This window comes from Mustela erminea, chromosome 8 (genome assembly GCF_009829155.1).
Source record: "Mustela erminea isolate mMusErm1 chromosome 8, mMusErm1.Pri, whole genome shotgun sequence".
Classification (NCBI taxonomy): domain Eukaryota; kingdom Metazoa; phylum Chordata; class Mammalia; order Carnivora; family Mustelidae; genus Mustela; species Mustela erminea.
In genome coordinates, this window is record NC_045621.1 from 110,930,557 (window position 1) to 110,958,242 (window position 27,686).

Sequence of the window (27,686 nt, forward strand, 5' to 3'; positions counted from 1 at the left end):
TTCCCACAAAGGCCAGCCTGTACCCAGGTGGGAGCAGAGCTGGACGCAGGGCCTTAGTGGCCTGGGTTCATCTCCACCGTGCTGGCAGGCGCCATCCTACCCATCTTCCCCAACTGGCCAGGCTTCAAGGACTGAGAGTTTCCGGCTGGACTGGTCTCCAAAGCCTGAGGGCAACAAGAGCTGCGTCCTAATTGGACATTTCTCTCACCTGTCCTATTTGGTGTCCATCTCTCTAAGCATTCCACAACCCCAAAGCAGTATGCCCGCGGGGGCTGCCTTACCTCCTCACTCACATGACAGAAACCACACAGGCCAAGCGGTCGTGTAAATAAGCCTTCATTTGTTATGCAAGCATCAGGTCCTGTGCTGGCCACGGAGGAAGTGTGGTCCCTGGAGGTTCGGAGTAAGCCACCCACCCAACCCCACTACCTTCTAGCCCCTGGCCGGCTGCACCCAGAGGATCAGCATGTGCCCTTGTGGGGGGAGGAGGGCACAGGGAGCCCCAGCTGCTACGGGGACCACAGAGGAGCTTGGGGGACCATAGTGGCCTGTGGCCCAGACTGGATTTCAGGAAGGAGGCCTCCTGAGTGATGATGGGAGGGGTCCGTATCCCCCCTGATGATTTGTGGGGTACGGTGGCAGTTTATGCACAAGGATCCTACATGGTTGAGTGTGTGCGTGTCCAAGGGTCAAAGGTGGTTCCCCAGAGGCCCCCATCCTCATGGCCAGGGTCACGGGGCTGGAGCAGCTGCCTGGCTGTGGCCTCCCCAGAGCCATGTGTGCACAGTGGGACCACTCTGGGTGGAGGCTGGCCCAGCTCCCACAGAAGGATGTGAGCTGCCAGGTGCCCCTGCAGGAATGGGACAGGTCAGGATGAGGAGGGCCCCACGGCCAGGTGACCCCAGGCCCTGATTCGCTCATATCCCTGCAGGACCTGACCTAAGGCTGTGGGCACAGGCCTGTCACAGGCTCCAGGGCCCTGCTCTGCCCCATGCCTGCATAAAAGGAAAGTGAGGAGCCCACAGCAAGAGAGAAAAGAGAAGCCTGGGGAGCAGTTGGAGATGAGGGACTAGGGGCAAAAAGAGTGGGTGGTGAGCCAAGAGAGCAGGGGACGTGGGGGAGGGAAAGAAGGGGATGAGAAGCATACTGGAGGGAAGGAGGGGAGGAGGGAAGGAAGCAGGGGGAGGCCACAGACAAGGAGCAGAGATGAGGACTGGAGGCAGCAAAGGGAAGGGGGCACCAGCAGGAAGGGAGATGAAGGCGGAGGGCAGGCAGGAGGCCGCTCAGGCGGAGTTGAGGCCCACGGACTTGGGGTGGGCCTTGCGGGCGGCCAGCTCCGACAGCTTCTTCAGCCGCTTCTTCAGCTCCAGTGGGAACTTCTCATAGCATCTCTTACACACAGGCTTCATGTCAAACTCCACAAACTTGTTCCTGGGGAAGAGGTCCAGCAGTCAGGAGAGCCCCAGGCCTCACCAACTCAGCCCACAGCAGTCCAGGTCCCTGGGTGAGCTTCTGGCCAGGGGTCACAGTAGACAAGGAAACAGGCCTACAGGCCTCCTTTCCCTCTCAGGAGATTCTGATACTCCGGAACCATCCACGACTCCCTACTGTCCTCAGCAACCTGGACTCCCCTTCACCTCACAGCTCCAGCCCTTCTGTACCTCCTGTGGTTCATGGAGGAGCCAGAGGTCTGACTCCTTTGCCTTTGAACATGCTGTTCCCTGAGCTGGAATGCCCTTCCCTCCTCAGAGCCCTGTGTCTTTGCTGGTGTGTTGGAGGCTCATATCGCTCCCCCTCCCACCCTGCCCAAGGGGCCCCTCAATCTGCCTCCATAGGCTGGGGTTGCCCCTTGCTGGCACTGCACCCCCAGGGCCTGACCCCAGCAGACATCCAGGGAAAGCCTGATGAAGAAACCAGGGGAAGTGCTCTCAAATCAGAGCCCCCACGACAGGCTCCAGGAGGAGGCCGATGCTGGGCAGGTCCCACTCCGCCAACCCTGCCCTGGCACTCCCCAGAGGCCGGCACCACTTACTTCAGGGTTAGCTTGCTGTTGCAGGTGGAACAGGAGAAGCAATTCACGCACCATGCCTTGTTGAGGGCCGACACCACTGTGGGGGCAGGGGCGAGCAGGCTGAGCAGGCCCAGGCTGGCCCAGGACCAGCTGGGCCTGCAGCTGCAGGACCAACATGCCAGAGGGAGAGCAGGCACGTGCAGGGGGCAAAGGGACAGAGGAGCCTTACCATCACCCTCAATCACATGGCTGCAGTTATAGCAGACGTCCCCAAAGAGCTGTGAAGAGAGCAGGTGTCAAACTTGTGGCAGGCAGTCATGCCCCAGCTCGGGGCCAAGGCTGACACCTGGCCCCCATCCCACCCCAAACAGCTGCTCTCAGGCATCCTCCCAAGACTCCTGGGCCCTTCCTGCCAGGGTGGCCCCGTTGCTCCTGCTGGTGTCCATGAGAAGGCTGGGCCAGGGCCGTACCCCCAACTTCTGGACCACAGCCACTGGGCAGCTCTGCCAGACTGGCAGGAGGGAGAAGGATGGCAGCACAGGTCACCCCCATGAGCCCAGGACCTCACAGAGCCCTCTCATTCACTTCCCATGGCAGGTCTGGGTCCGTGCCTCAAATGACACTGAGCACACAGCCCAGCCTCCACACCCACCATGGGCTCTGGAGGGGCTGCCCTGGTCCTCTCCTGCCCAGATGGGTGCATGCAGCGCTCCGGGCGCTCACACCGCATCACCTCCCTGAGGGCTCCCCACAGCCCCAACCCATCCACCCTCTGCTCCCGGGCCCTACCTGGTTGTAGTGGGTCTCACAGTAGGCCAGACCCTTCTTCTCATAGTGCCGGTGCCCTAGGAACGGCTTCTCACACTTGGCGCAGACGAAGTGCTGAGAGGACAGGGGGAAGTCAGGGCAGCTTAAGGTTGGAGCAGCCACCCTGGGAGACAGGGGCCCATGGGATGGAGTGTCTCAGTGGGCTCCCCACTGGGCAGTGGGATTGATATCACCATGGACCTCCCATGAGTGAGCAGGCCCCACTCTTTCCCCAGTGCACAGTGACACGCATTGCCATCCTCTCCAGGGCTGCCCCCCAGGCCACCAAACTCCGCCCAAGTTGTCAGGCATTGGTGAGGTGCCTGGGGCGTGGTGGGACCTCCCCACGGGGGCTCCTCTGTTATACGCAGGGTGCTTCCCCGAAAGACCACATGTGTCTGCCTCCCGTGGGCATCCCCTGCAGGCCCCGGGTCATTGAGCAGCATCTTCCAGTTCCTGTGGTGTGTGGGGATTTGCCCTCCTCACAGAGGGCTGGGGACCAGGGCAGGGCCTGCATCAGAATCTTCCAAAGAGGCCACCCAAGACAGCTACTGGGACACAGACCTAGCCAGGGCATCAGGGAACAGAAGCCTCCCTTCCAGCTAGATTCTGTAAGACTGTGAGAGCCCGCAGGGTAGAGGTGAATGATCCAGGTGACCCAGGCAGAACACCCCAGGAGCTAAGCCAGCAGGTGTGCCCAGCTTCCATGTCTCTATGCGGCCAGACACAGCCAGTTTTGCCAACCATAACCCCACAGGGTGTCTTGAGCAGACTTTCCCTGAGGTTCTCTCTGGCCTTTGGAATCCTCTAGAAGACCAAGAGGGGGAGGAAAGTAGGTGGGCGCAGCTGCCTGACCGTGGTCTGGGCACTCAGGTCTCCTGTGTCCCAGGGTAGGCCAGGCATGAGGAGGGGCAGCATCAAGGAGGAGGGTCCCTGCTGGGAGCAAGTCCCACGGCTTTGGGGTGGGAGCGTGGAAGGGCTGCAGGGCCAGACTCCACATATAACAGTGAACCTGGGGCACCACCCAACCTCCTGGACTTGCTCACCTCCACGTGCCACTGCTTGCCCAGCGCGTTGACCACACGGCCCTCGATGGGCCGACGACAGGCTCCACAGATGGGGACACCCATCTTGTCATGGCACGGCAGGCAGTAGAGCTCGCCCTTCAGCTCTCGTGCTTCTGCAGTCAGCTCCTTCCTGAGAGACAGAGCAGAGCCGCAGGTGACATCGCTGCCCCACTGCAGGGCCCGCCCTGGCACTGGTGGGTCCCACTAGCCCCTCCAGCCCCAGGGAGCAGCTTCCGGAGAGGACCCACTCTGGTCCAAAACAGTGCCCAGGGCGGGAAGCTCTTTGATCTCTGGTCTCTTCAGGGACTTCCTGTGCCCCAGACAGGCCCCAGGGCACAAGATTCCCGCACAAGCCTTGCAGAAGGCAGTCTGTGTTGTGCATTGTCGGGCCCTCTGAGAAGCAGATCTGTTCTCGGCCCCTCCGCACCAGACTGTGTGTCTGGGGCAGGAACGAGGGAGTCCTCCGCAGCTTCTTTCCTTTCTCCTCCCCTCTCCAGCACCAGCACCAACCCCTCATCCTTGCCCTGGCCCTCTAAGCCTTTGATTCCTTCCTCCCAGCTTCCAGGGGCCCAGCCCTCCCTCACCCTGTGTCCAGCGGGACTTCATGCAAGGGGCTCCCTGAATGGAGGCCCGGAGGGAGCCGCTTCCTGCAGCGATGCCCTCTATGTCTGCCCCTTACCTTCCTCTCCGACTGGTCCACCCCTCCTGTCCCCTCACTGCCCTGGGTGGGGGTCCCACCCACCTCACCACCTGTCCCTGGCACAGGAACTCCACTGTGGACGTACCCGCAGTGGGTGCAGCTGAAGTGGTCCGGGTGGTAAGCATCATTCTTGAACATAAGGGGCTGCTCATCTATGACCAGATGGCACCGCTGACAGACATACTTTCCCAGACCCTTGGCCTTCTCCCGGTTGTGGCAAGGCCGGCACAGGTGCCTGTGGGAAGTGAGGCAAGTGTTAGGGGCCGACTGCCCACTTCCCCTCTCCTCCCCACATAGCATGGTTCACCTCCTGGGAGAAGAGGCCCCTGGGCTCCTGCCTGCAGCTTTAACAGTACCCATAAGCCTCAAGAGGCTCAGCCAGTGGTCCAGAAAGGCAAGCTATCTAATCCTGCAGCCATGAAGGCTACAGCCGTGCCCTCACCAAAAAGGACTCTGGCACGAGAAAACAAAAATACACCAGAATGTTGGTGTTTGCTGACTTTGGATGATAGAGCAAATGTGATAGTTTTCTTCTCCCCACTTTTTTTTGAGCCTAGGACATTGTATGGAATAGAATAGACATTTCATTGCCATTTGCTGCAGATATAATTTTATTTTCAAATATCTTTGAACGTGGGTGTGTAACTGAATTGTGACTGTTAGCTTGAAAACCCTGCTGTGCTCAGCAGAAGAACACGGAGGGCCAGGTCCATCTGGCCTGCACAACCCCTTCCTTTGGGGTCTGTCAGACAAAGAGGGACCCGTGCTTCTACAGGCTTTCTGTCTCCAAAGACAAGCACAGCTGTGTCAGACAGAGGCCCCCAAATCCAGGAACTATCATTACAGAGTCTTTTTTGTAAAGAACTCAGAGTAATTTCTGATGCTACTCCTTGCATTGGGCAACAGCTGTGATCTCTACTGAGAGAGAAATCAACATGGTTTCTGTTTCCTTGTGCCTCAAAGGTGGTGGGAATTTAGATTCAGGGTCCCCAAGCAAAGATGTACAAAGGTCCCAATCCATTACTCCCCTCCCCCACCTGCCGCCCCAGTCTATAAGCCTTCTTGATACATCCGGGCCCTCCCTTCCTGTCTTCGCAGGCATCCATCCACAGGGAGGTTTTCTACCCCTCAGCAGCCTCCACAGGGACCTGACACCCACAGTCAACCTCTTTTACGGGCAGATCAAGGACTCTAGTTAAGAGATTAACTCTCAGACTCAGGATCCTCCAACCAGGTGTGATGGGCAGATCCTAGATGCCAGGAAGGCCAACTGACTATCCATGGCCTTGACCCCAATGTCTGCCACCTCACTGGGGTCTGGACTCCCTGCAGCACAACACTGCTGTCTGCTTGCCTTGTTTGTGTTTTATCTCCCTAGTGGGTGGGAAGGCCAAGGGGCCCAAATGAGTGCCCGGTAGCCACTTGTTAAACTGCTGACAGGCTCCAGGCTGTGCCCAATCAGGTTAGCAGCTCAGGCTGAGTCTCCAGTACATGAGTGAATGAATGATTGTAGAAGAGAGGAAGGGAGAGACAGTCAGTGTGTACCATGTCCCATGACAGTACAGCCAGACCAGTACTGGAAGCCGGCCCCCTCACCGGGGGTCGATTCCACCTACCCATGGGATACAAATGTGGCCTGTCGCTGCAGTCTTCATCTCCCTGACTAAGGTTTTGCCCCCTCGGTCCCCAGATCCCTGTCCCCACCTCCTCCCCCAGACCCCCAGACCCGCTGCCACAGCAGGTCTGAGCAGAGATGCTCCCCCAGCCACCAGACTACCGTGGCTCACGCTCTCCACACCACACCTGCCACCAGCTTGTGCCTCTATTACAGACACAGCATTTATGCCCTATGACCCCACTCCCAATTTTGGTAACTACTATTAGCGTTATGACATCACTCAAGCCATACGGAATAACTTCTGTTCCAAAGCTATAGAAATTAGCCCAACCCCCCACAATTCTGCTGCAACAATAGATGCCCTCGCAGCTACCGTCAGCAATCACCCAACAACAGAAGAAGCCAGACACTCGCGTCAAATGGATGTGAGCTAGTACTTCCGGACCTCCACGTGAGGCAGTGCAGGGGAGGGGCCAGGCCCTGGTCATTGACTCCCATCCGAGACCATACTGAGGAGCCCAGGGCCCCACAAGGAACCCTGGCTGGGAAACATCTTTTTTTTTTTTTTTAAGATTTTATTTATTTATTTGAGAGAGGGAGAAGGAGAGGGAGAAGTAGGTTCCCCACTAAGCAGGGAGCCTAATGCGGGGCTCAATCCCAGGACCTCGAGATCATGACCTGAGCCAAAGCCAGACGCTTAACTGACTGAGCCACCCAGGCACACAGGGAAACATCTTTCCAACAGACTAGATCCCCGTACCAGATCTAAGGACAATCTGCAGAATATTTTTCTAGGTAGAATGAAGATGGAACCTAAGAATTCAAGCATCAAGGTGCAAAAGAAAAACCAGAATGAACCAAAACATTAACCCGCACAAATCGTAAGTTTTAGAGTGGCATGTACTTGGTTCAAATCCCAGCTCTGCCACTTCCTGGCAAGTGACTTCACCTCTCTGAGCCCGTTTTCCCATCTGTAAAATGGGCAGCAATCCCGACTGCATGGGACTGTGTGAAAAACCAATTTAAGATAGTACACATACATGGTAGTTACTCCCCAATGATAGCTAAGTACATTTTTTGGTTAAAAAATTTTTTGGTTAAAAATGTACAGGTCGGGCTCAGTGGGTTAAGCCGCTGCCTTCGGCTCAGGTCATGATCTCAGGGTCCTGGGATCGAGTCCCACATGGGGCTCTCTGCTCAGCGGGGAGCCCGCTTCCCTCTCTCTCTGCCTGCCTCTCTGCCTACTTGTGATCTCTGTCTGTCAAATAAATACATAAATAAAATCTTTAAAAAAAAAAAAAATAAGGTACATGTCTTTTGAAGTTAGGCATGCTGATTTGGTTCCCCGTGTTACCGGATACATCATTTGGGGGAAGACGGAGACAAACGAGCTTTACTTGTTCGGTGTCAGGAGCAGCCACTGCCCACACCCCGACCCCCCACCCCAGCCTCAGGGATCAGGAAGAGACCTGGGGATTCCTAGGCAGTGGGCCACTGTGGCCCTCCTCACAGGCCTCCTGACCAGAGGAGGAGCCTGCACAGGTAAGGGCCAGGCATCGCAGGCTGAGCCGCATCCCACGGGCACAGACAGCGCCCCATTATGAGGCGAATTGCAGCTGTGCCCTGCTCAAGATAAAGGCCATGATTTATTCCCCACGTCCGAACGGAGCCTAATTATACGGGGCAAGACACAAGGACCCTACAGCAAGTGTCCTGAAAGAATCCCCTCAGTCTCCCACCCTCCCCATTCACAAGACCCCTTCTACTGTCCCCCAGCAGGCTTGGGAGCCCAGGCCCGTTGCCATGGCGGCCAGCCCCTCCCTGGCCCCCACTGGTAGGAAATTATCCTGTGCTGAAACGTCCTCTTGTCTCTGTCCGTCCCAGCCAGTCCCCCCCACCCCGCCCAGCCCGTGCCCACTCCACAGCTTCGAACATAGTCACACACTCAGCCTCTGTGATGCTTAGTGGCCAAGCTGGTCAGCGGAGGGGGGCGGGGTGACTACAGGCTGGGACACACTGGAATATTCACGACCCAGTGGCAACAGAGATAGCCGTAGGAGTGGCCCACCACACAAGGAACCTCTCGGAATGAAGCGGCCTTTCAGGGCCAAGAGGGGCTGCAGTCTCCCCTCCTCTCCTTAAATAGCCAGCCTTCCACCACAGCGGCACGGAGCCCACCGCCAGCACCCCCCAGCCACTGGCCGCAGCCCACCTGCCACCCCGTAGCCCTCCTGCCTTTGCACCTGGACCCGGCTGTGAGAGGTAAGGACCAGAGTCCGGTACCGGCAGGCAGGGGGTTCAGGAGCCAAGCAGTGGCAAACTCAGAGCGCGGGCAGGGATGGGCAGTATCTCTGTCCCTGAGACACTCTCTGGGATAATAGCATGACCTATTTATCAAAGGCTGCCCTGGTCTGAATCACAGTGGTCCCTCTAGGTGGATTTCCCATTGCACTGTCAGATACACAGAGAGGGCAAGTGCTTTGTGCACAGCATTGCAACTGCAATGACAGTCAGCTGGAATCAGCACCCATGCTCTCCTCCACTAGCCTACCGTAGCACAGGGAGCAGCCGGAAGGAGAAGTAGGGAAGAAGAGGTCTCAGGCCATGCGAGGAAACAGCCATGCCCACCTACCACAGCCACCTTGGGCCCCTTCCTAAGGCCACGTCTGCCCACTCCTCCCCTTCATAGAGGCCCAAGACCTTTCCCCTGAAGCTTGGCTTTCCCATAGTCCCAGAGCCCCAGAGCCCCCGATGTCCAGGCCCAGGCACGCTCCACGTGCCCACACCACCCTGTTTTGAGCAGCGCCACAGGGGGAGCCAGCGGCGGCAGGCAGAAGCTTGCAGGTCTGGGGTATGCAGAGAGGGGCCCATTTCAGACCACGCTGCAAAAATCAGTATCAAGAATCCCAAAATGGGAGAGCTACAGAAACCTCAACAAACCAGAAACAAGCCTAAAAGCATTCTAAAATTGAGTCTAAATCCCAGATAGAGCACCATGCATGTGGCGTTCGGCACTAGTGGGAAGCTGAGGGCAGAGGGCAGGAGGCCAACAGCCAGGGGCTGGCACGGCCACCACCAGTGCAGCCAGGCAGGCCCCACAATTGATGTAATGCTCTGCTATCTCCATCTTGAAACTCCTACTTTTTAAACAAGGGGCCCTACGTTTTCATTTTGCACTGGGTGCCAAAAATTACATTACCAGTCCTGGGGCCAGACTCCAAGGAGGTGCCCCTGAGCCTCGGGGACAATTCCAGCACGAGCCCTGAGGCCGAGCCACAGTCCCAGCTCTGGCACCCGGTACCCAGCCACCCACAGAGGCAAGGCAGTGTTCTGGGAGGTGCTGGGTGTCCCTGCTAGGTGTCCCTGAGCTTACTTCCAAATCAAGGGCCACTGTCTCTGGCCAAATGACCTGGGTCAAGTCAGCCGACTTTAAGCCTTGACTTCTTAATCCCTAATCTATAAAAGGAGACTACCAATGCCTGCCTCCTAGGAGTGGTGGAGTGGATAGCCAGTACCCATGAGCAGCCCTCAGGGAGGGGCTGGGTGACAACTGCCCTGAGGGGCAGAGTCCAGGTGTGAGGGGCAGCCCAGAGCAGAGCAAACCCAGCCCCGGGTTCCATACCACCCTTCCCTTGCTTGGCCCCATCCCCTCTCCCAGCAGCCAGGCTTCCCTGGCAACAACCCCTCAGATCACATGCACTTGGAAACAGCAGGAAAATAATTTCTCTGTATTGGATCTCGGGCATCCTGACCCACTCTGGAGCAGGGGAGATCATTTGGGAAGTTCCTGGGTCCCTTCAATACTAGGAAAGTAACCCCCTTTACTTGAGGATGGTTATAGGCCAGAGGCTCTCTGGCACTCCCCCACATTGTCCCTGGCTCTCTCCTGCTCAGGCAACCACCCTCTCCCTTCCATGTATATGCTGTCGGGGGTGGCGGGGTCCCTGCAGGACCTAAGTGGTGGTTGATGAAGCCTGATGGGGAGGGTCAAGCCGCTGCCCAGCCTGACAGCCCAGCACACCCACAGTCTCAACCACCTGCCCTGCTCTGTCCACTAAAGGCGGGTGTGCCGGGCCCTCCCCACACATGTTTGCTCTTCAGCCATGACCAGCCTCCTCCTCCTCGAGGGGCTGCTGTGCTGACAGAGCTGCCACCAGACCTCCTGAGGGAAGAAAAGCCAGAGGACGCTTGCAGAGAACTTGCTCTGGCTCCCCGAGCGCTCAGTACAGAGCCAGGCTCAGCCAGGACAACAGCCCTGACCATGCCATGGCCACAGCCAGTGCTCCTCCTCCAGCAGCTGGGTTGCAGCTTCCCTCCCACAAGCCCCTCTCCTGACCCTCTGCATGGCAGTCACACAGGTAGGCCTTTCAGGGGAGCCCCAGAATCTGCCCTGCAAGAGAGAGTCTGCCAGGCATCCACCCCCTCTGCAGACACTGCCCAGGCAAGTCATGATCTCAGGGTCCCGGGATCAAGTCCTGCACTGGGCTCCGAGCTCAGCAGGGTGGGTGCTTGAGGGCTTTCTTCCTCTGCCCCTCCCCCCACTTGGGCTCTCTCTCCTCTCTCAAATAGTAAATCAATCTGGAAGGAAGTAAGGGAGGGAGGGATGGAAGGGGCGATCTACCCATGCCCATCGGGACTGGAGCTCAAAGGCCCCTTGCACCACCCCCTAGCATTCAAAGAAGGCATACCTGGGGAGCATGGCAGAAAATGTGGGGCCTTCCCTCCACCTCAGAGCCCAGACAGATGGGATTCACTCCCCACTGTCCCCATGGTCTGAGAGAGTGGACTTATGGGACAACACCCAGGGGGACCCAGGCTCCTGTGCATCTGGCAGGGATGCAGTGGCCAGTGGGAAGGCGGCCCCAGCAGCAGGCTAGCAAGCTCTAGGCCCTGGCTTTGTTTTTGCTTTTTGCTGAGCTTCAGAAAGCCTCTGATACTTACCCACCCCAGATGAACACAGGGACTGCTGTCAGTAGTCCCCAAGGCGATGACAAACTAAGACGCTTCACAGGTCCCAGGCTCTGGAACCTGTCTGCTTGTTCCCTCCAGGCTTGTCCCCTGGCTCTGCTTCCGGCTGAAGCATGAATGGCCTGGAGGTGGCTTCCCCAGGTCTGACCACCAACTCCTCCCTGGTCATCTCAGAACAATGTGGCCAGGAGACGCCACTGGAGAACGTCCTCTTCGCCTCCTTCTACCTCCTGGATTTCATCCTGGCTTTTGTTGGCAATGCCCTGGCCCTGTGGCTTTTCGTCAGGGACCACAAGTCAGGCACCCCCGCCAACGTATTCTTGATGCATCTGGCTGTGGCCGACTTGTCCTGTGTGCTGGTCCTGCCCACCCGCCTCGTCTACCACTTCTCTGGGAACCACTGGCCGTTTGGGGAAATCCCGTGCCGACTCACCGGCTTCCTCTTCTACCTCAACATGTACGCCAGCATCTACTTCCTCACTTGCATCAGCGCTGACCGCTTCCTGGCCATCGTGCACCCCGTCAAGTCCCTCAAGCTCCGCAGGCCCCTGTACGCACACCTGGCCTGCGCCTTCCTCTGGGTAGTGGTGGCCGTAGCCATGGCCCCGCTGCTGGTGAGTCCGCAGACCGTGCAGACCAACCACACAGTCATCTGCCTGCAGCTGTACCGGGAGAAGGCCTCCCAGCATGCCCTCGTGTCCCTGGCCGTGGCCTTCACCTTCCCGTTTGTCACCACGGTCACCTGCTACCTGCTGATCATCCGCAGCCTGCGGCAGGGCCCTCGTGTGGAGAAGCGCCTCAAGAACAAGGCGGTCCGCATGATCGCCGTGGTGCTCGCCATATTCCTGGTCTGCTTCGTGCCCTACCACGTGCACCGCTCCGTCTACGTGCTGCGCTACCACGGCGGCGGGACCTCATGTGCCACCCAGCGCGTCCTGGCCCTGGGAAACCGCGTCACCTCCTGCCTCACCAGCCTCAATGGGGCGCTGGACCCAGTCATGTACTTCTTTGTGGCCGAGAAGTTCCGCGATGCCCTGTGCAACCTGGTCTGTGGCAAAAGGCTCTCCGGCCCGCCCCCCAGCTTTGAAGGGAAAACCAATGAGAGCTCACTGAGCGCCAGGTCAGAGCTGTGAGCCCTCGGACGCCAGCCCTGGCCCCCAGTGCCACAGACTGTCCTCAGAAGGACCTCCCCACTCCACCCCAGGATGCACACCACCAGACTCATGAAGGAGAAGCCCAGTCTCTCCAAGGGTGGAACTCAGCACCCAGTAACTGGTTCTGTCTTATCTCATGTGCAAATCCCTAAAAGAGGACACCCCTCCATGGGACCAATCAGCCACCCACCCCCTGCAGAGACTGTGCTGGCCCTGCTCACTTACAGTTACTGGATACTCAGTGACTTCACCCCATGGCAGGGGGGGCAAGGGGGCCAGAGGAACAGTTCCCAAACAATGAGTGTCTTTCTTCCCCAAGGGCTGCTTGCTAGACTCCCAACCTCCTTCCCACCACGAAAAACACACAGCAGCAGAGCTCTGCAGAAAGAACCCCAGACGGCAGCTGCAAATGACTGGAGAGAAGGGGAATGTGGGAATCCTAATGGAGGGAAAGGAGTATGGGTTTCCCAGGTGGCACCTTTGCCAGATGACCCCTGAGTTCAGGGGACATGGACGGTAACTTGTAACTGAGTGTTGTACGTACATTTCAGGTTGGCCAGCAAATGACATCCAACAAGCACGGCCTTTGGGCTCCTCATCTCAGCGCTGGGTCCTTGCTCACTGCGCAAGGCCTGACAATCCCCACAGCTTCTCGGCAGCCTGATCCCTCCTGAGTCAGCCGAGCAGCCGGCAGGGGTGGACAGACTGGGGAGCCGGGCTTTGTCCTCGTCTCAGGACACCTCCAGCAGGGAGCCCACGCCTGGCATGGGACCCTGTGTCCCACTAACCAAGACCAGCAGCGATGTCCTTTGCCTCCTGAGAGGCTCTCCCTGCCATGGCGGGTCCCAGGTCCCCTTTTGTACCTGATCACACTGATTGTAAACGTAACTGTACTTTTAGATTCTGAAGGTTATTGTGTTCAGTTGACATAACTCCCTTCCCAGAACTTCTCCTCCCTCCCACCCAAGAGTGGCAAAGCCGAGGTGAAGACTGGAGAGGCCAGGCAGCACGTGCTTTTGCCTCTGGATCAGACAGCCCCCGCAGCCTGCCCCACGTGCACACTCACACTCTGCACCACAGGCTTCAGAGGGCGGCCCCGGGCAAGGAGGGTCTCTGCGGGGTGGCCACACTTTCTTCATAGCAGCACCTTACTTCGGAGCGCCTCCAGCCTCTCCCGGGTTTTCCCAGCCTCTCCTGCCACAGGCAGCTCCATGTGAGCTGGAGCTCAGGAGAGAGGACTCGCTCAGGCCCACACCTGGCGGGCAACCCCTGATCGGCGCAGGACCGCCAGGACACCACCTGCCCTCCACAGCCCCTCCTGTAGACAACGACAGGGGACCATGCCCGGTGGCCCACAGACACCAAGACCGACACCAGGCAACACGCAGCAGGAGAATGGGAGAGATCACTGCAGGCTGCACCCAGAGCAGATAGATGGTGCAGTGGCAGAGAACAGAGAGGCGACAAGGTAGGAGAGGGAGGGGGACTCTCAGCTAGGGTGGGCGGCCACCTTCACTGCGTGAGAAGACCTGCTGGTCAGCAGAGGAGAGACCAGGGTTTGGTTGGGGCCTGTTGACTTTGGGATGCCCAGTGGGCACCAAGTGGTTGAGAACCCGAGGGAAAGGTCTGGAGTGGAGGTGGACATCTGAGTCATCCAGCACATGCATGCCAGTCGGGGTTCTGGGACTTTGGACAGAGACGAGGCCCAGGTGCTGAGCCGCCAGCAAGCAAACATGGAGAGACAGGTGGAGGGAGGTCAGAAGAGGAGAGGACCCAGCACGGCCACAAAGCAGGAGGAAACTAAGAGAACACAGGGTCCTGGGTGCCTGGAGAGGAGGCATTTCAACAAGAAGAAAAAGCTGCCGTGAAGCCTGCTGAGAGGTCAAGAGAGGACCGTGGTGACCCGTGGGTCTGGCAATGAGGAGGGAGGTCATGGGGATGGACCTGACTGGCAGTGGGGGGCACATGAGAGGAGCCAGCAAGGGCACTGGAACATGCCGCAGATGGCCACAATGGGAGGACAGCTCTGGGAGATGCAGCGCAGACTGCAGCGGAGAGCTCCACTGGAGAAGGAGGAGCAGGGACAGGGCCTCCACGGGGCACTGTGACTGAGGCCTGGGCAGCACCAGGGCAGGGAGCAGGAGAGCCTTCCCCTCGGGAAAGTGGTGGGGAGGTCCTCACTCTAGGAGGGTGGAGGGGAAAGAGACAGTGCAGGGAGAAAAGAGCCAGTCCTCCAGGAAGAAGGGAACTCAGTCTACAAAGGAAACTTAGCACAGAGTGCCAGAGTCAGTTCAGGCCCCCTGGCTGAGTGATTTCTTTCCAGGAGCATTTAGCCAGGGGCACAGGGAAGGAGGCAGACAGCTCCGCTCAGCAGCAAGGGCTGGCCAGACAACAGTGATGACCCAAAGCTCTTTATCCATCCACTGCCTCTGATGGCCCCTGCTCCGGCCAGCTACCTCCTCACTGCCTACTGTCAGCCTGCTTCTGAGAGCACGCCCAGGCCTGAGGCAGTCACCCCGTACTCTCTCTGGCCCAGCCTTCAACTATAAACCAGGGGTCTCTCAGCTGCCTTGCAGATGGGCCCAGGCCTTGCAGCGAGGCACTAAACAGTGCATTTGGTGAGGGTCCACCTCCTAGACAGGATCCGGCCCACCTCACCTGCCTGCGTTCTTCACGAAGCCCAGGTCAGCCAGCTCCACGTCACATAGCTCACAGCGGAAGCACCCCGGGTGCCAGTTGTTATTCATGGCCTTGATGACACGGCCAATGATGAACTCACCTGGAAGACATGGGTCCCAGCTCACTGAGGCAGGCACGTGCCCCCCTCCCAGCCCCCTCCAAAGCCCTGCCCACATTGGCACTTGCCTGAGCTCAGCTGATCCCAGGACTCCCCTCCCAGAGCTTGGGGAGGTGATGCCTCCAGAGAGCTGGTGCTCAGAGAGGGGATCAAGGAAGAGCACCTGTGCTCCCGCCTACCTGCCCAACCCCCTAGGCATGCAGAGGAGTGTGCTACCTCCAGCCCTTACCGCAGGATCCACAGCATGGAGCAAACAGCATTTGGAAGTCATGTTCGCAGTACTTCCGGCCTTCAAACTGCAAATGAACCAGCAGAGAATGTTCAAGCAAACCTCCATCATTCCCCTCCAGCTGGCCGGTCTTTGTTGGATCAGGACCCACCCTCAGGAAAGCTAGAAAGGCACCCCAATTTGTGCAATTGCTACCGTGACAGGAAACCGGGTGCGGCACCCAACCCTCCCTGTGGAGAAGACTTCCTAGAGGAGGTGGTAAGGAGCTGGAAGACCGCAGGGGGTTGGAGTGCTGAGAGGAGGGCAACCCAGAACAGCAGGGCCAAGGCCTGGAGATGGGAGGGAATCCGCAGGAATGGGCCTTTACCACAGGGCGGGCATGCAAAGTAAGGGGTCTCCAAGAAGCTGGGAACTGGGCAAGGCCAGCCCTCAAAAGCCACTGCTGTTTGCACAAGACCTTGGCCCTGCTGGTCCTGGGAGCGAGCCGAGGGCTGGGACCAAGTCTGATTTATAAATGTCGCTTGGCCCTATTTCCTGTGTATTTTCTCTGTGTGAGAAGTCCATTTCCCTCAGAGGCCACAAGATACCCAGAGAGGGAGATGGAAAGAGGGACACAGGAAAAACATGGGGGCCTGAGGGAGAACCCCAAGTCCTGCAGCTAGCAGGAGCCACTCCAGGCACCAGCCACTGTCCCCATCTGCCTGGACAATGATGGCCTTGCCATGGTCCCAAGTGTGGCCAAGCCCTGCCCCAGATTTCTTCTCCCTTGACAATTTTCTTTTTAAAAAAGTTTGGTTTGTCCTCTTCTCTGAAATGAGCATCTTATTAGTCTGCAACTGAATATGGCCCTACACAGTAGCCCGTAGAGGAAGCAGGGCATGAACTTCATTCAGCAACGACTCTTTCCTGAGCGCCTACTGTATGCCAGGCTTTGTTCTAGGCACATGGCCACCACAAACAGAGCTCAGCCTCCCCTCCCCCTGCCTCTACAGTAGGCCAGCATTTCCCAAGAGGATGGAAGTCTCCAATGCTGTCAATAGGAGCTCACACACTGCATGGCCGTCCATCTGCCCATCCTGTCAGCTGTACCTTCGAAGCCTCTCTGGTCTCTGAGACCTGGTCACCACCTCCACTGCAACCACCAGTGGCATACTGGTAAATGATGACCAACCGGCCCTTTGGAAGACGGGGTCTGCTCTGTAGCATTTACCAGTTTCTATGGTGTGGTAATTCCTGCCACGGACAATGTCAGGCTCCCAACACAACATCAGCATGGAGTTAAGATCTGTGTGGCAGCCATCAGGGTACATTTCCACCACCCAGGTACAAGAGACAAATAACTTCGAAGGCACAGATGATAGGAAAACGTAATAAAATAATTAGGAAGTGGTGAGTTTTGAGTATGTGTTACCCTTGTTTCCAATAAAATTTTATCTCACTGTACATTTATATAACTTAATTTTTAATAAGAGTTATGTTTAACCACTAGTTGGCAAGATTATTGAAAATTTAAATAATCTGCTCTTATGAGCCAGTGTGATCCAGTTCACTTGACCAGGGTTTTTTTGGTAATCCAGCTTCTGGTCCCACCTGTTCTCCAGCTTCTGTGCCTGCCCATATTTGTATCTCCCCAGCACAGCAAGGAGAGTGGTCCTTTTCAAGCTGTCAGACAGACTGCCTCTGGCAACCCTCAAATACCCTGCATGCACTGACCTCAGGGCCTTTGCACCTGACTGTGCTCTCTGATGAATGCTCTTCTTGCAGATGTAGGCTGGCTCCCTCACCTCCAGGTCTGCTCAAACATCATCTTCCCTGACCACCCTCTGTCCGCACCCCAATTCCTTGTACCCAGAGCACTGAGCACCATCCGATATACCATATATTTATTGTGTTCACCGTCTGTTCTCAAAGGAGGGTATGAACTGCCAGAGCTGGGTGTTTGCGTCCCATGGCCTCCCAGAGTCTACCCAGAGGAGGCTGGATGAATAGTGACTCTCCTTCACAGCTTCACAAGTGAAGACACGCCCACAAAGGGCAGACCTGGCCTGACTGTTCATCAGTCACTGGTTGGGACCATGGCTGGCACAGCCTGTTAGCTCCTAGGAAGCAGGCTCTGAGCTGGTGGGGGCTCAGGCTCCAATACGGTAGTCCGGCCGAGGGTCCCGGCCAGGTGCTCACCTCGTAGAAGAGCCCCTCAGGGAATGGCCGGAAGCACTGGGCACACACGAAGCAGTGCTCGTGGTACAGCTCTCCGTTGCTGTTGACGATCCGCTCAGCAGGCGCGAAGCGTGCCTGGCAGCGCTGGCACACTGCATTGGCCAAGGCGTTGGACATGTTGCTGGGGGGAAAGGGGTGGACAGGTCAGGCCTGGGGAGGGGCAAAGACAAGCAAGCCTGGGGAGCTGCACTCAAGGGGCACACCTCCCTCCTTAAAAAGTTAAAATGCTTGGGCACCTGGGTGACTCAGTGGATTAAAGCCTCTGCCTTCGGCTCAGGTCATGATCCCAGGGTCCTAGGATTGAGCCCCGCATCAGGCTCTCTGCTCAGCAGGGAGCCTGCTTCCCCCTCTCTGCCTGCCTCTCTGCCTACTTGTGATCTGGGTCTATCAAATAAATAAATAAAATCTTACCAAAAAAAAAAGTTAAAATGCTCTCCAGAGTAAGGGAACTCGCTGTCCTCACCCTGATGACAGTCTTGGCACTGTGGGGACTCGGCAACATGCAGTCAGGGCTGAGCTGCCTGGCAGTGGCTTGGCCTATGCTTGCATCAAAGCTTCTGTGTTCTGTGGGCATCCTAAGTGCCAGCACACACCAGTCTATAGTATGTATTCCCAGACCACAACCCTACCAGGCCAATGCAGCATCCCCATTTTATACATGAACCAGCCAAGGTCTGCAGAGAGTTAGTGTTCTTCCTGAGGGCCACAGTGGGTGGAGGCAAAGCCTGGATTAGAAACCGGCACCCCTCCAGACTCTAAAGCCCCCATCTTTCTGGATGCCCTAGAGTCCCCATGCACATCTATGGAGCATCAGACATGGCCAGGACATAGCCAGGCACACACCAGTCAGAGCAGCGAGGGCTCAAGACCAGCATCCTCACGGTGGCCTGGGCTGACCTCACTCTCTGGGTCTAGACTCCCAGCCATGGAAAGACCAGAGGATGGGTTATAGGCCAGTTAGATGAGGGCCATGTGCCAGCACTCAGCAGCATGTCTGGCCCACAGTAAGCCCCCACAAGGACAGTGCAGTAGTTGCCAACATCTGTGCTTGGTTCCTAGGCTCGGTCTTCATCATGCGGGCCCATGTGTTGGGGTATCTGTGGTCACCTCAGCTCCCTCTTATGCCTACTATTGCCTCTTCTCAGGGAACCAGAGTCTCCCAGATATAGAGCTTCACCCAGGCATAAATCGGTAGCTCTGTAATCCACTCATTTAATCCCTGAGGCAACCCTGCCCTCCAGATGAGAGACCTAAGGCTCAGAGAGGTTAAGTAACTTGCCCAAGCTCACACAGCAGATGACAGAGTCCAGATTTGAATCCAGATTGCTCAGACTTCAGTGGCTCTTTCCTCTGCACCAGGAGCTAGTTGCAAACCACCTGCCTCAAAAAACATGTAACCACCTTACCATGGAGAAGGTGAGAGTGGGAATCTTTGGGAAAGGAGCAGGCTGGGGGCAAATGTCCTCATCCAGGGTGGGCAACACCACCCCTGGGGTAAGTGGTAGACTTCCTTCTGGGAGGAGTAAAGTCCAAACAAGGGGTAAATGCCCACACTGAGCCAAGCCCATGCTGAAAGGCCCTGAGATGTGGCCTGGAAGAGCTGTCTCAGACTGACAGCCTCTATGACCTTCCAAAATACTGACGTCCAGGCCTTCTGCAATAAGGACAGCAAATAGGTTTTGTCTCAATTGTCAGCTCTGACAGATGGGTGGGGCAGGGGGCTGGGGTGGTGCCTGGATATCTGGGCAAAGCAGGACAGTCATGTTCAGCAAGGAGACATTCAACAAGCCGGCAAGGTCAGGTAGACATACAGAGTGACTAGACACAAGCTGCCTGCTCCCGAGAATCTTCCCAGCCTGTTCTGCCTTCTAGGGTGTGAATCCCATTCCTGCCTTGCTGCTGCAGCATTATGAGAAGAATTCTTGAGTGAGTGAAGCTCTGGCTGGGGTGTTCAAGTGTCCATCACAGGGAAGGTTACCTAAACAGGATGAGTGCAGGAGGTGGGAGAGGGCTCTGCTGGTCAGGGGTCTGGGGGTGGGTTAGGGGCAGTGGGACTAACGGGGAGCTGCTGGCACCTAGACAGGCTGAAGCTAGACTGGGGGCCCCAGGCAGGACTCCCTCTCTGTTCAGCCTAGAAACCATGTGGCAGAAAGGGGCTCTTCAGAAGTCTTGCCAGGCACTTCTAGATGTCTCAGCCTGCCCTCAGCTGTGTTTTGGGGACCAAAGACACTTTCTTTGTCCTCATACTGGTCACCGGTGCAAGGACGCAGGATGGTGGCAGGGTCAGGCAGAGCCCAAGATGCAAGGCACCATCTGCGTGTGGCAACCAGCCCCCAACCCAATACACACCCGCACCCCCTGCAGGTCTCCACAAGGTGGGCCAGACACGCAGAGGAGTGACAACCTAAGCCGCCATGGAGGGCTGGGCTGGACTCATCACCACAGGCATGGTTTCCCACTGGGGAACACTGGGAGCCTCGCAGCCTTGCCCTCCTACAGCAAACACCCACGGTGGTGGGAGGAAGTTCCAACTCCCGGCTGTGCACAAGACCTTACTGGTCTCGGAGAAGTGAGAAATCAACAGGAAATCCTGTGACCTTGGATCTGGAATTCCCCAAAGGACCCAGAAAATGAAGCCAAAACAAGGATTCAAGTCCAGCCCCCAGGCTTTTGGATTGCAGCTTAAAGCCCCAGTGCCTCCCAAGGCCCCTTGCCCTCTAGCCTCCAGTGGGGCAGACCCAACTCCCACCTCCAGCCACTGCCTCCTCAGCCAAAGCCACACCTTAGAGGTGACCCACCCGGCAGCCACTGTCACTTGCTTGCTGCTAGCCCAGGCACTTGACCAAACTTCAACATTCCACCCTTGTTAAGTAGACCCTCTGTTAAACTCTCCTCTGTGATTCCATCTCATGGTGACTGTGTTCCTGGCCAGGACCCTAACAGATAGCACCCCCACAGAAGCTGGCCACACTTTACCTTCCTGTTCATCTTCACCTGGTCCCCTAGCCAGAGCAGCTGATCTTTAACTGGTCTGAGTCTAGTTCCCTGGCTGGGTCCCTGGGTGCCTCGGGTTGAAGATTTTGCTGTCTGTCTCCTGCATGCCTTGCACAAGCCCTGGCAGTGGAAGGTGGGGTGTGGAGGGGACCACCTATCTTTCACACCCACTGGCTGCTCCAGCCCAAGTCCTGGGGGGCAGCAGCACCCCAAAGGGACTCCTGGGCCCGCATCCCCATGCCATCCTGTTCATGACCACAGACAACACTCCAACCCACTGGCCTAAAACAGAGGGATGGACAGAGAGGCAAATGAACCTAGCAAATAAACCATGTCACCATGAGAGAAAGGCCAGCCATCTCCTGCAGGAGGCAATGACACAAGAGGGTGTTCCGGGCTCACTCTTCCATGTTTGAATCCTAATAGCCCCCACCATCAGCTGAGGGACCTGGAAAAGGATACCAGCTTCTCTGCGCCTCACCTGCAAAGAGCTGTGCCAGAGTAGCAATTACCTCCTCACAGAGCCAAGGTGAAGAGCTCACAGCATACAGCGCATTAAGCCCAGGGCCAGGCATGCTAAGCACTGTGTGAAGAGAGCTGTTGTTCCCCTGCAACTCTGGGAGCCTTCAGAGCACCTCCTCCCCAGCCCAGTGCTGGAGAAGGCCTGCAGCCTGCCTGCACTCCCTGCCAGAGAGCAAAGGGTGGGAGACATGGACATTCCACGTCCTCCCTCACACATTCCAACCAAGAACGGGGAGCACCAAGTCAGCCTAGTGTGTCCCCCAAGGAGACATCACCATCCTGCCCCGGTTGGACAACACTCAATGCTGCCAAAGGCAGAGCTGGTGCCCAGAGAATGTACAAGAGCATACCATCTGTGGCTCTTCGCCAACCCTTCCCAACACCCCAAAACACTCTCAATCCTGAAAGCCCGACACAAGCCAGTTTGTAAGCTTGTGAAAGATGTCACTGGGTGATGAGATGGCACTGAACATTACAATGGCTGGGGTGGGGGGAGCCCTCTCTGTGCCCACTTCTTGTGAGGAGAGGTTGCTGGTTCCAGATAAGGAAACTGAAGTACAGAGAGGGTCAGTAACCTGCTAAGGGTCTCACAGGACTGGACCATGTTCACTCCTGTCCCCTTAGCTCCTGGTAGCATTATACAGGCACAGCCATTCAAGACTCTGCTTTATGTTTTGTTTTATTGTGTTTTATAACAACCCTAGACCCTGGGGCACCTGGGTGGCTCAGTGGGGTTAAGCCATCTGCCTTCAGCTCAGGTTATGATCCTGGGATCCTGGGATAAAGTCCTGTGCCAGGCTCCCGCGCAGCAAGGAGCCTCCTTCTCCCTCTCCCTGTCCTTCCCCCTGCTTGTGTGCGCTCTCTCACTCTCTCTCTCTTTCTCAAGTGAAAAAATAAGACCTTTAAAAAAAAATAGAAAGAAAAGAATAACCACCCTAGACCCCACCCCACACGAGCCTCCCACCCATCTGAGCCTAGAAAGAGAAGATGAGGGCTGGGAATAAGCAGAGGCTGGCCACAGGGGTCCGTTCACACTTGAGAATGAGTCAGTATTACTGAGGGCAGCGAATCCAAGGCATGTGCTGTACGGCCAGGCAAACTAGGCTGCCGAGGTGGCTCAGGTGTTCCCTGGCTGTGCTGTCTGCTCAAAGTAAGCCCTGAGCTAGGGCTTCCTCATCTAGGAAGCCACAGCTACCTTCACGGGTAGCTGGGAGGATTCAGTGAGGTGACACCTGCAAGCACAGCCCAGAATGGCTCTATCACAACAGCCAGTCCCATTCCTTCCCTCCTTCATGTGACACCTCTTTACTGAGCACCTCCTCTGTGCTCAGGCACTGTTCCTGGCGCAGGGAGCAAAGGGGGATCTCACGGCAGCATGACCTCTGAAGCTCGAGTGGAAGCTGCCCCAGGCACCGCCCAGGCCTCCTCCCTCATGAGGGTACCCGGCTGCAAGAATTTCCACCAAGCCAGTCCCAGCCTTAGCCTGGGGAATGCTGGAAAATGAAATGCCGCCTTGGGCTGCTCCAAACGATGCACTGACCCCACCAGGAACATTTTCCCAGGCTGGTTGGAGCCTGTGGGAGATTACATGGCTTTTCCTGCAGCCCTAGCCATACCTCTTCACTCCAGCGCCTTCTCTGACTCGGAAGCAGGTGCACTTTAAAACCGTCCCACTGATAACAGAAGGCTGAGGGAGGGCACGAGGCAGAAACTCACAGAAAAATAAAGACAAGTACATATAAATGTATGTGCCTGCATGCAGAGGACTTTCCTGAGGCCTGATTTTTATGACCACGCCCATGTGCCCTCCTTGCATCTTGGCCTTGTCTATACCATGAAATCTCTCTCCAGCATGGTCTCTGGCCTCTCAATACCCTGGGAGCCATTCCCTGCACCACACATCACTCCATGCATGTCTGAGGACATCCAGAGGCCTACCGGTAAGGGTTCCTCTTCTAGCACTGTCACACTCAGGTGAGTTTCGTGGCATCCTGGCTTCACGTTCCCCACCTGAGCAATGGGCTTGTCCAGTCCCCGTCCTGGTGCGCAAGGAGACTGCAATCCCAGGTGTGCAACAGGGGCAGCTCTACAGCCTGTATTGCACCCCCACCCCCACCCCCACCCCCACCCAATGCTCTGCTCCTTGCTCTGTCATTTACCCAGATGTCTTTGGTAGCTCAGTCCTCATTACCTCTCCAGAAGGCTGTTCTGATCATAGAGACACAGTGAGCTCAGAGCAGGCTGGATTTTCCCAGCATAGCATTAGCGCCTCCCCCAACTTCCTTTAATCCCTGGGTCCTCCAGATCCCCCTCACCTCTGTCTCTGTGACTCCCTGTCTCTTCCCTGACTCCCCAGTCCTTCCTCCCAACCTCATTGGCCTCTGCCACTGTTCCTCACTCACCTTCTCCTCTGGGGGCTGTACCTGGCACTGTCATGCTAATAACTCCACATTCACAGCCCTCATCAATCTCTCCCCAACTTTCTGCTACAAGTTTCCACCCTGATGGCCCCTGAGGCCCAGCCCCCAGCCCCTGAGACCCACACCAGTGGCTGTACCACCATCTCCATGCCCCTTCAGACCCTCCCCTTGGATCGCCTCACCCCCAGTTAACTCATCTCCTCCCATGCACTGAGCTGCATCCTGAGCCCCACAGGCTCCCCTTCCTGCCCCAGAAGAGGCTTTCATCCGTTGTCTACACTGGCAATTCTCCATGGGATAAAGCAGTTCAGATTTGGGGGTCTGTCCAAACTGGCTTCAGATCACAGCCTAGTAATTTTTGGATGGGTGATGTCCAGCAGGTTCCTCCACCACTATTTGTTCATCTCAAAGTGGCAACACAGTGATCCCAGTCTGAAAGCAGTAATGGGAGTTCCGTGGGACAACCTAACTCCAACACCCCATTCTCAGCGGACCGCCCAAGAACGTTGATCCAGGATGACATCAAACCCACTACATGAATCCCGCCCTCCCCCCAACCACATCGCCAGCCCAGGCGCTATCCCCACGCCCTGGGCGGACAGGCTCCTGCCATCGGAAGGGCCAAGCCGGGTGTCCGAGGAAAGGCCGGCAGCCACGGCTTTCCGGCCATTGTCCCTGCCGACCCCTCCCAGCCCTGGCCACCTACCCCAGGGCGGCGGGCGGCGGGCTCTGCCGATGCTGGCGCCGCCGGTAGAGCCCCGACGCGGCGAGCGCGCCCAGCCGGGCTGCCATGGTGCGGGCCTCCTCCTGGCGTGGCGGGGCGGCCCTGCTCTGACGTACCGCGACAACCCCGGCCTCGGGGGTCAGAGGAGGTGGCGAGAGCCGCAGGGCCGCCGGCAGCCACCTCCGGACAAGCGCCGCGACGGCGGCGACGGGACAGACCAGCGTGCAGGGGGCGCCTCTCCCCCCACCCGCTCTGGACAGGAGCTCACGTTACACACTGCGATCTCCAAAGGGCAGCAGAGTCAACTCCAAATAGAAAGGATATTGTTCACTTGGCGGGGGCAGCACAGTGAAAGCAGAGGCTGGTGGGGCTGGGTCCAGGCTGGGGGAAGGACTCGCTGGGAAGGTCCCAAACAGCACTGAGGTAAGGTCCATAGTGTCAGGACAGGATGCCTGGGGGTCCCAGGCTGAGAGGAGCCTAACAGAGAACCCTAAGCCACCTGACATGCTGATGATAGACTCTTGGCTGGGGAGGGCACTATGGTACTGACCTAATTTAGGAATCCTAAAAAACAGTTAAGAAGCTAGTGAGGAAGTCCCACACATGCCCACCTTCTGCCTTGATCCCTTCCCTGAGAGCCTGCGCTGCAAATGCCACCTGGAGACCCAGACCAGGGCAGCCTTGGTCCCTTGGATCCGACCAACAAATTGACCAAGCACCCAAAAGAAGTCCATGCTGTCAAAGCTCAGAGAACAGGTTATCCCTCAACATGTCAGGAAAAGCAGAAGGAGCAGAGTCTGAGAGAAGACCTCCAGGAAGACACCATTTCCATAACACCAGCAGGGTTATTGTGATCCAAGTGCAAACACCCACGGTCAGCTTCTGAATAGTGGCCACTGCTGGCTAAGCAAGCACTATGGTCAGCAATAAAATAAGGATCCAGAGCACTCGTGGAGATCTTTAACACTGATTCCATTTCCTTGAAGAACCTTTCTAGTAAAGTTCGAAAGCACGAGCAGTATCTGCCTCTGCCTTTCAAAAGAAAAAAACAGTAGCTCTCCTGAACAGCGGGGTGCTGGTCTTCCTACACTAGGGTGGAGGGAAACTTTGGAGAGGATCCATTGGCACTCAGATGCCAGGCCCACATACCAAGAAGCATACCTCATCCAGCAAATCTCAACTCATTAACCACCCTGGGGGTCAGCTCCAAAACACAGGCAGATGATCACAAGCAGATGATCACGGTGCAATATAACTTGTAAATGCCATTTGATGCCAAAAGTACCAAGCACTAATCAATTCAACAAATATTTTTTTAAAGGTGGCTGTACAGGCAAAAGAGCATAGAAAGACTGAGGTTGTAAGAGCCAATGAGTACAAAGATGACCTCCCCCTCTCTGATGTGGATAGCTGAAAGCTTAAGAAAGCTTATTAGAAAGTTCTGTTATAGTGCCTTGAAGTCCATGCCCTGGGGCCTGGGTCCCTCCTACCAGCCCCAATAAGCCCTTCCCATGGGGAAATTCTGAGCTCTGGAAACCAGAACTCACCCGGAGCCACAGTTTGTTTCATTTAAGGAGGGAACATTTATTTAGGGTTTCTGCAATTACAGATAGACCAGAGAGGGAGGACATAACCACAAGTGTTTTGTGCCTCATAATTTGTAAATGAAGTTCAAGTGCAAGGTTACCAAGCACTAATCAATTCAACAAATATTTGCTGTAAAAGGAAGCACCAGGGGCTAGAAATTGAGAACAGAAATTAGAGTCTGATTAAGCCCAAATCCCAAATCTCTGCACAGCCTTGTGCCCCAGCCCTCCAATTCTGCAACCTGTCTGGCAGAAATGTGTGTCACAGCATTGCGGGTGTCCCCAGCCAGCACTGTGGCCCTAGAGGACAAAGTTGCAAAAACATAGTAAGAATGATATCTGCATAAATGGCAGAGTAAGAACCTTTGAAATTTTGTCCCTCCATAAAAACAATGAAAAAACTAGCAAAAAATGTCAGAATCTACTTTTTCAGAACTCTGTAAATTAACCACAGTTTTGCAGTAACCCAGGGGCATTTGGTCAAGAATTTTGGTAAGAACTTTGTGGTGTTTCAACTTATCCTAGCCCATGACCCCTATACCCTAATTCCATGGCTGTCTTGAAAAATAACATCCCACATTTCCAATTATTAAGAAGCAGACAGGACTGGAACTCCTTTAAACCTTCATTTCCTGGAAGACTCCATGTGAATGTCTTGTCTTTATGTGACCTCACTCACACATACCCAATGCTAAAAGCCTCTCTTGGGGGGTATTTATCAAATGTACTACTATTTTAACTGCCTCTGGTAGCATAGCTGTCATTGCCATAGGCAATGGATAACTGTAGGGGCGTCAATAAACTAATCAAAAAGCTTAAAAGGAAAAACTGAGGAATGGGATGTCCTCAGGGGCTTCAAAAAGGACCAACATATTCCTGGGATTCTAGAAGTTCACGCAAAAGCCCAGGACTGCTTGTATGCTCAGGGAAGAACTAAGGTCCGAAGCTCTCACTTCTGACTGACCTTCAGGCTTGTGTAAGGCAGGAGTGAAGGCTAAGGCAGAGTTGTAAACTGCCCAGTTGAATGCTGAAGGTGGGACCCAACATAGGCTTATGTGCTCTCAGCAAAGACTGAAAGACTTACTGGTTTCAGGCATTGAGGGAAAACCTTGTCCAGTCATTATCTGGCCACTAAACCAACCAAGCAGAGACTTCAGTGGTCACAAAGGAGAGAGATACAGACTTTAGAGAATTAGAGCAGAAAAGTCACTAAAGGGGCACCTGGGTGGCTCAGTCAGGTAAGCATCTCCTTTGGTGATGATCTCAGGGTCCTGGGATCAAGCCCCACATCAGGCTCTTGCTCAGCAGCAAGTCTACTTCTCCCTCTCCCTCTGTGCTCTCTCCTATTCACTCTCTCAAATAAATAAAATATTTTTTTAAATAGAAATTAAGAAGTTTTTAAAGTAAAAAAAAAAAAAAGAAAAGTCACTAAACAAACAAGTAGCAACAATGAACTCTGAAGAGTGAGGGAGAATCTGATCTCAGAATTGCCACATTTTATTTGAAATGTCCAGTTCTCAGCAAAAAATTATGAGACACACAAAGAAATCAAAAAGTATGACCCTTCCACAGAAAAAAAAGAGCAATCAACAGAAACTGTCCCTGAGGAAGCCCAAATATTAGATTTACTAGACAGACTTTAAATATGTTCAAAAACTAAAGGAAACCATGTCTTAAAAAAAATAAAGGAAAGTAGGAGAATGATATCTCACCAAGTGGAGAATATTGATAAAGAGACAGAAATTATTAAATGAGACCAAATAGAAATTCTGCAGTTGAAAATAAATACTAAAAAGAGTCCTTCAGGATGAAATTAAAGGACATTAGGCAATAATTTTAATCTACACGAAGAAATAAAAGGCAGCAAAGTAT

The 27,686-nt window shown here is 55.6% G+C and overlaps 2 protein-coding genes across 9 annotated transcripts in view; one reads left to right on the top strand and one right to left on the bottom strand.

Moving 5' to 3' along the window:
• Positions 1–320: 320 nt before the first annotated feature.
• LIMS2 (LIM zinc finger domain containing 2) overlaps positions 321–27,686 on the bottom strand; it is a 37,993-nt gene continuing 10,627 nt past the window's right edge. For 4 of the 8 annotated variants that reach the window (XM_032353989.1, XM_032353986.1, XM_032353988.1 and 1 more), the window contains 9 exons: positions 17,530–17,689; positions 15,352–15,418; positions 14,984–15,104; positions 4,671–4,820; positions 3,865–4,015; positions 2,801–2,893; positions 2,241–2,289; positions 2,033–2,108; positions 321–1,431 (listed from right to left, as the gene is read on the bottom strand). In XM_032353989.1, the coding sequence (XP_032209880.1) occupies positions 1,284–1,431; positions 2,033–2,108; positions 2,241–2,289; positions 2,801–2,893; positions 3,865–4,015; positions 4,671–4,820; positions 14,984–15,104; positions 15,352–15,418; positions 17,530–17,689 (1,015 nt within the window). In that variant the 3' untranslated portion in view covers positions 321–1,283. Of the gene's footprint in view, positions 1,432–2,032; positions 2,109–2,240; positions 2,290–2,800; positions 2,894–3,864; positions 4,016–4,670; positions 4,821–14,983; positions 15,105–15,351; positions 15,419–17,529; positions 17,690–18,847; positions 18,950–24,210; positions 24,493–27,686 lie in introns of those variants that run through there. The other 4 variants (XM_032353991.1, XM_032353990.1, XM_032353992.1 and 1 more) reach the window with 4 other exon arrangements.
• On the top strand, positions 8,208–14,984 carry GPR17 (G protein-coupled receptor 17). The gene is made up of 2 exons (XM_032353993.1): positions 8,208–8,465; positions 11,253–14,984. Exon 2 carries the CDS (start codon positions 11,285–11,287, stop codon positions 12,302–12,304), a length of 1,020 nt encoding a protein of 339 aa, XP_032209884.1. The 5' UTR covers positions 8,208–8,465; positions 11,253–11,284; the 3' UTR covers positions 12,305–14,984.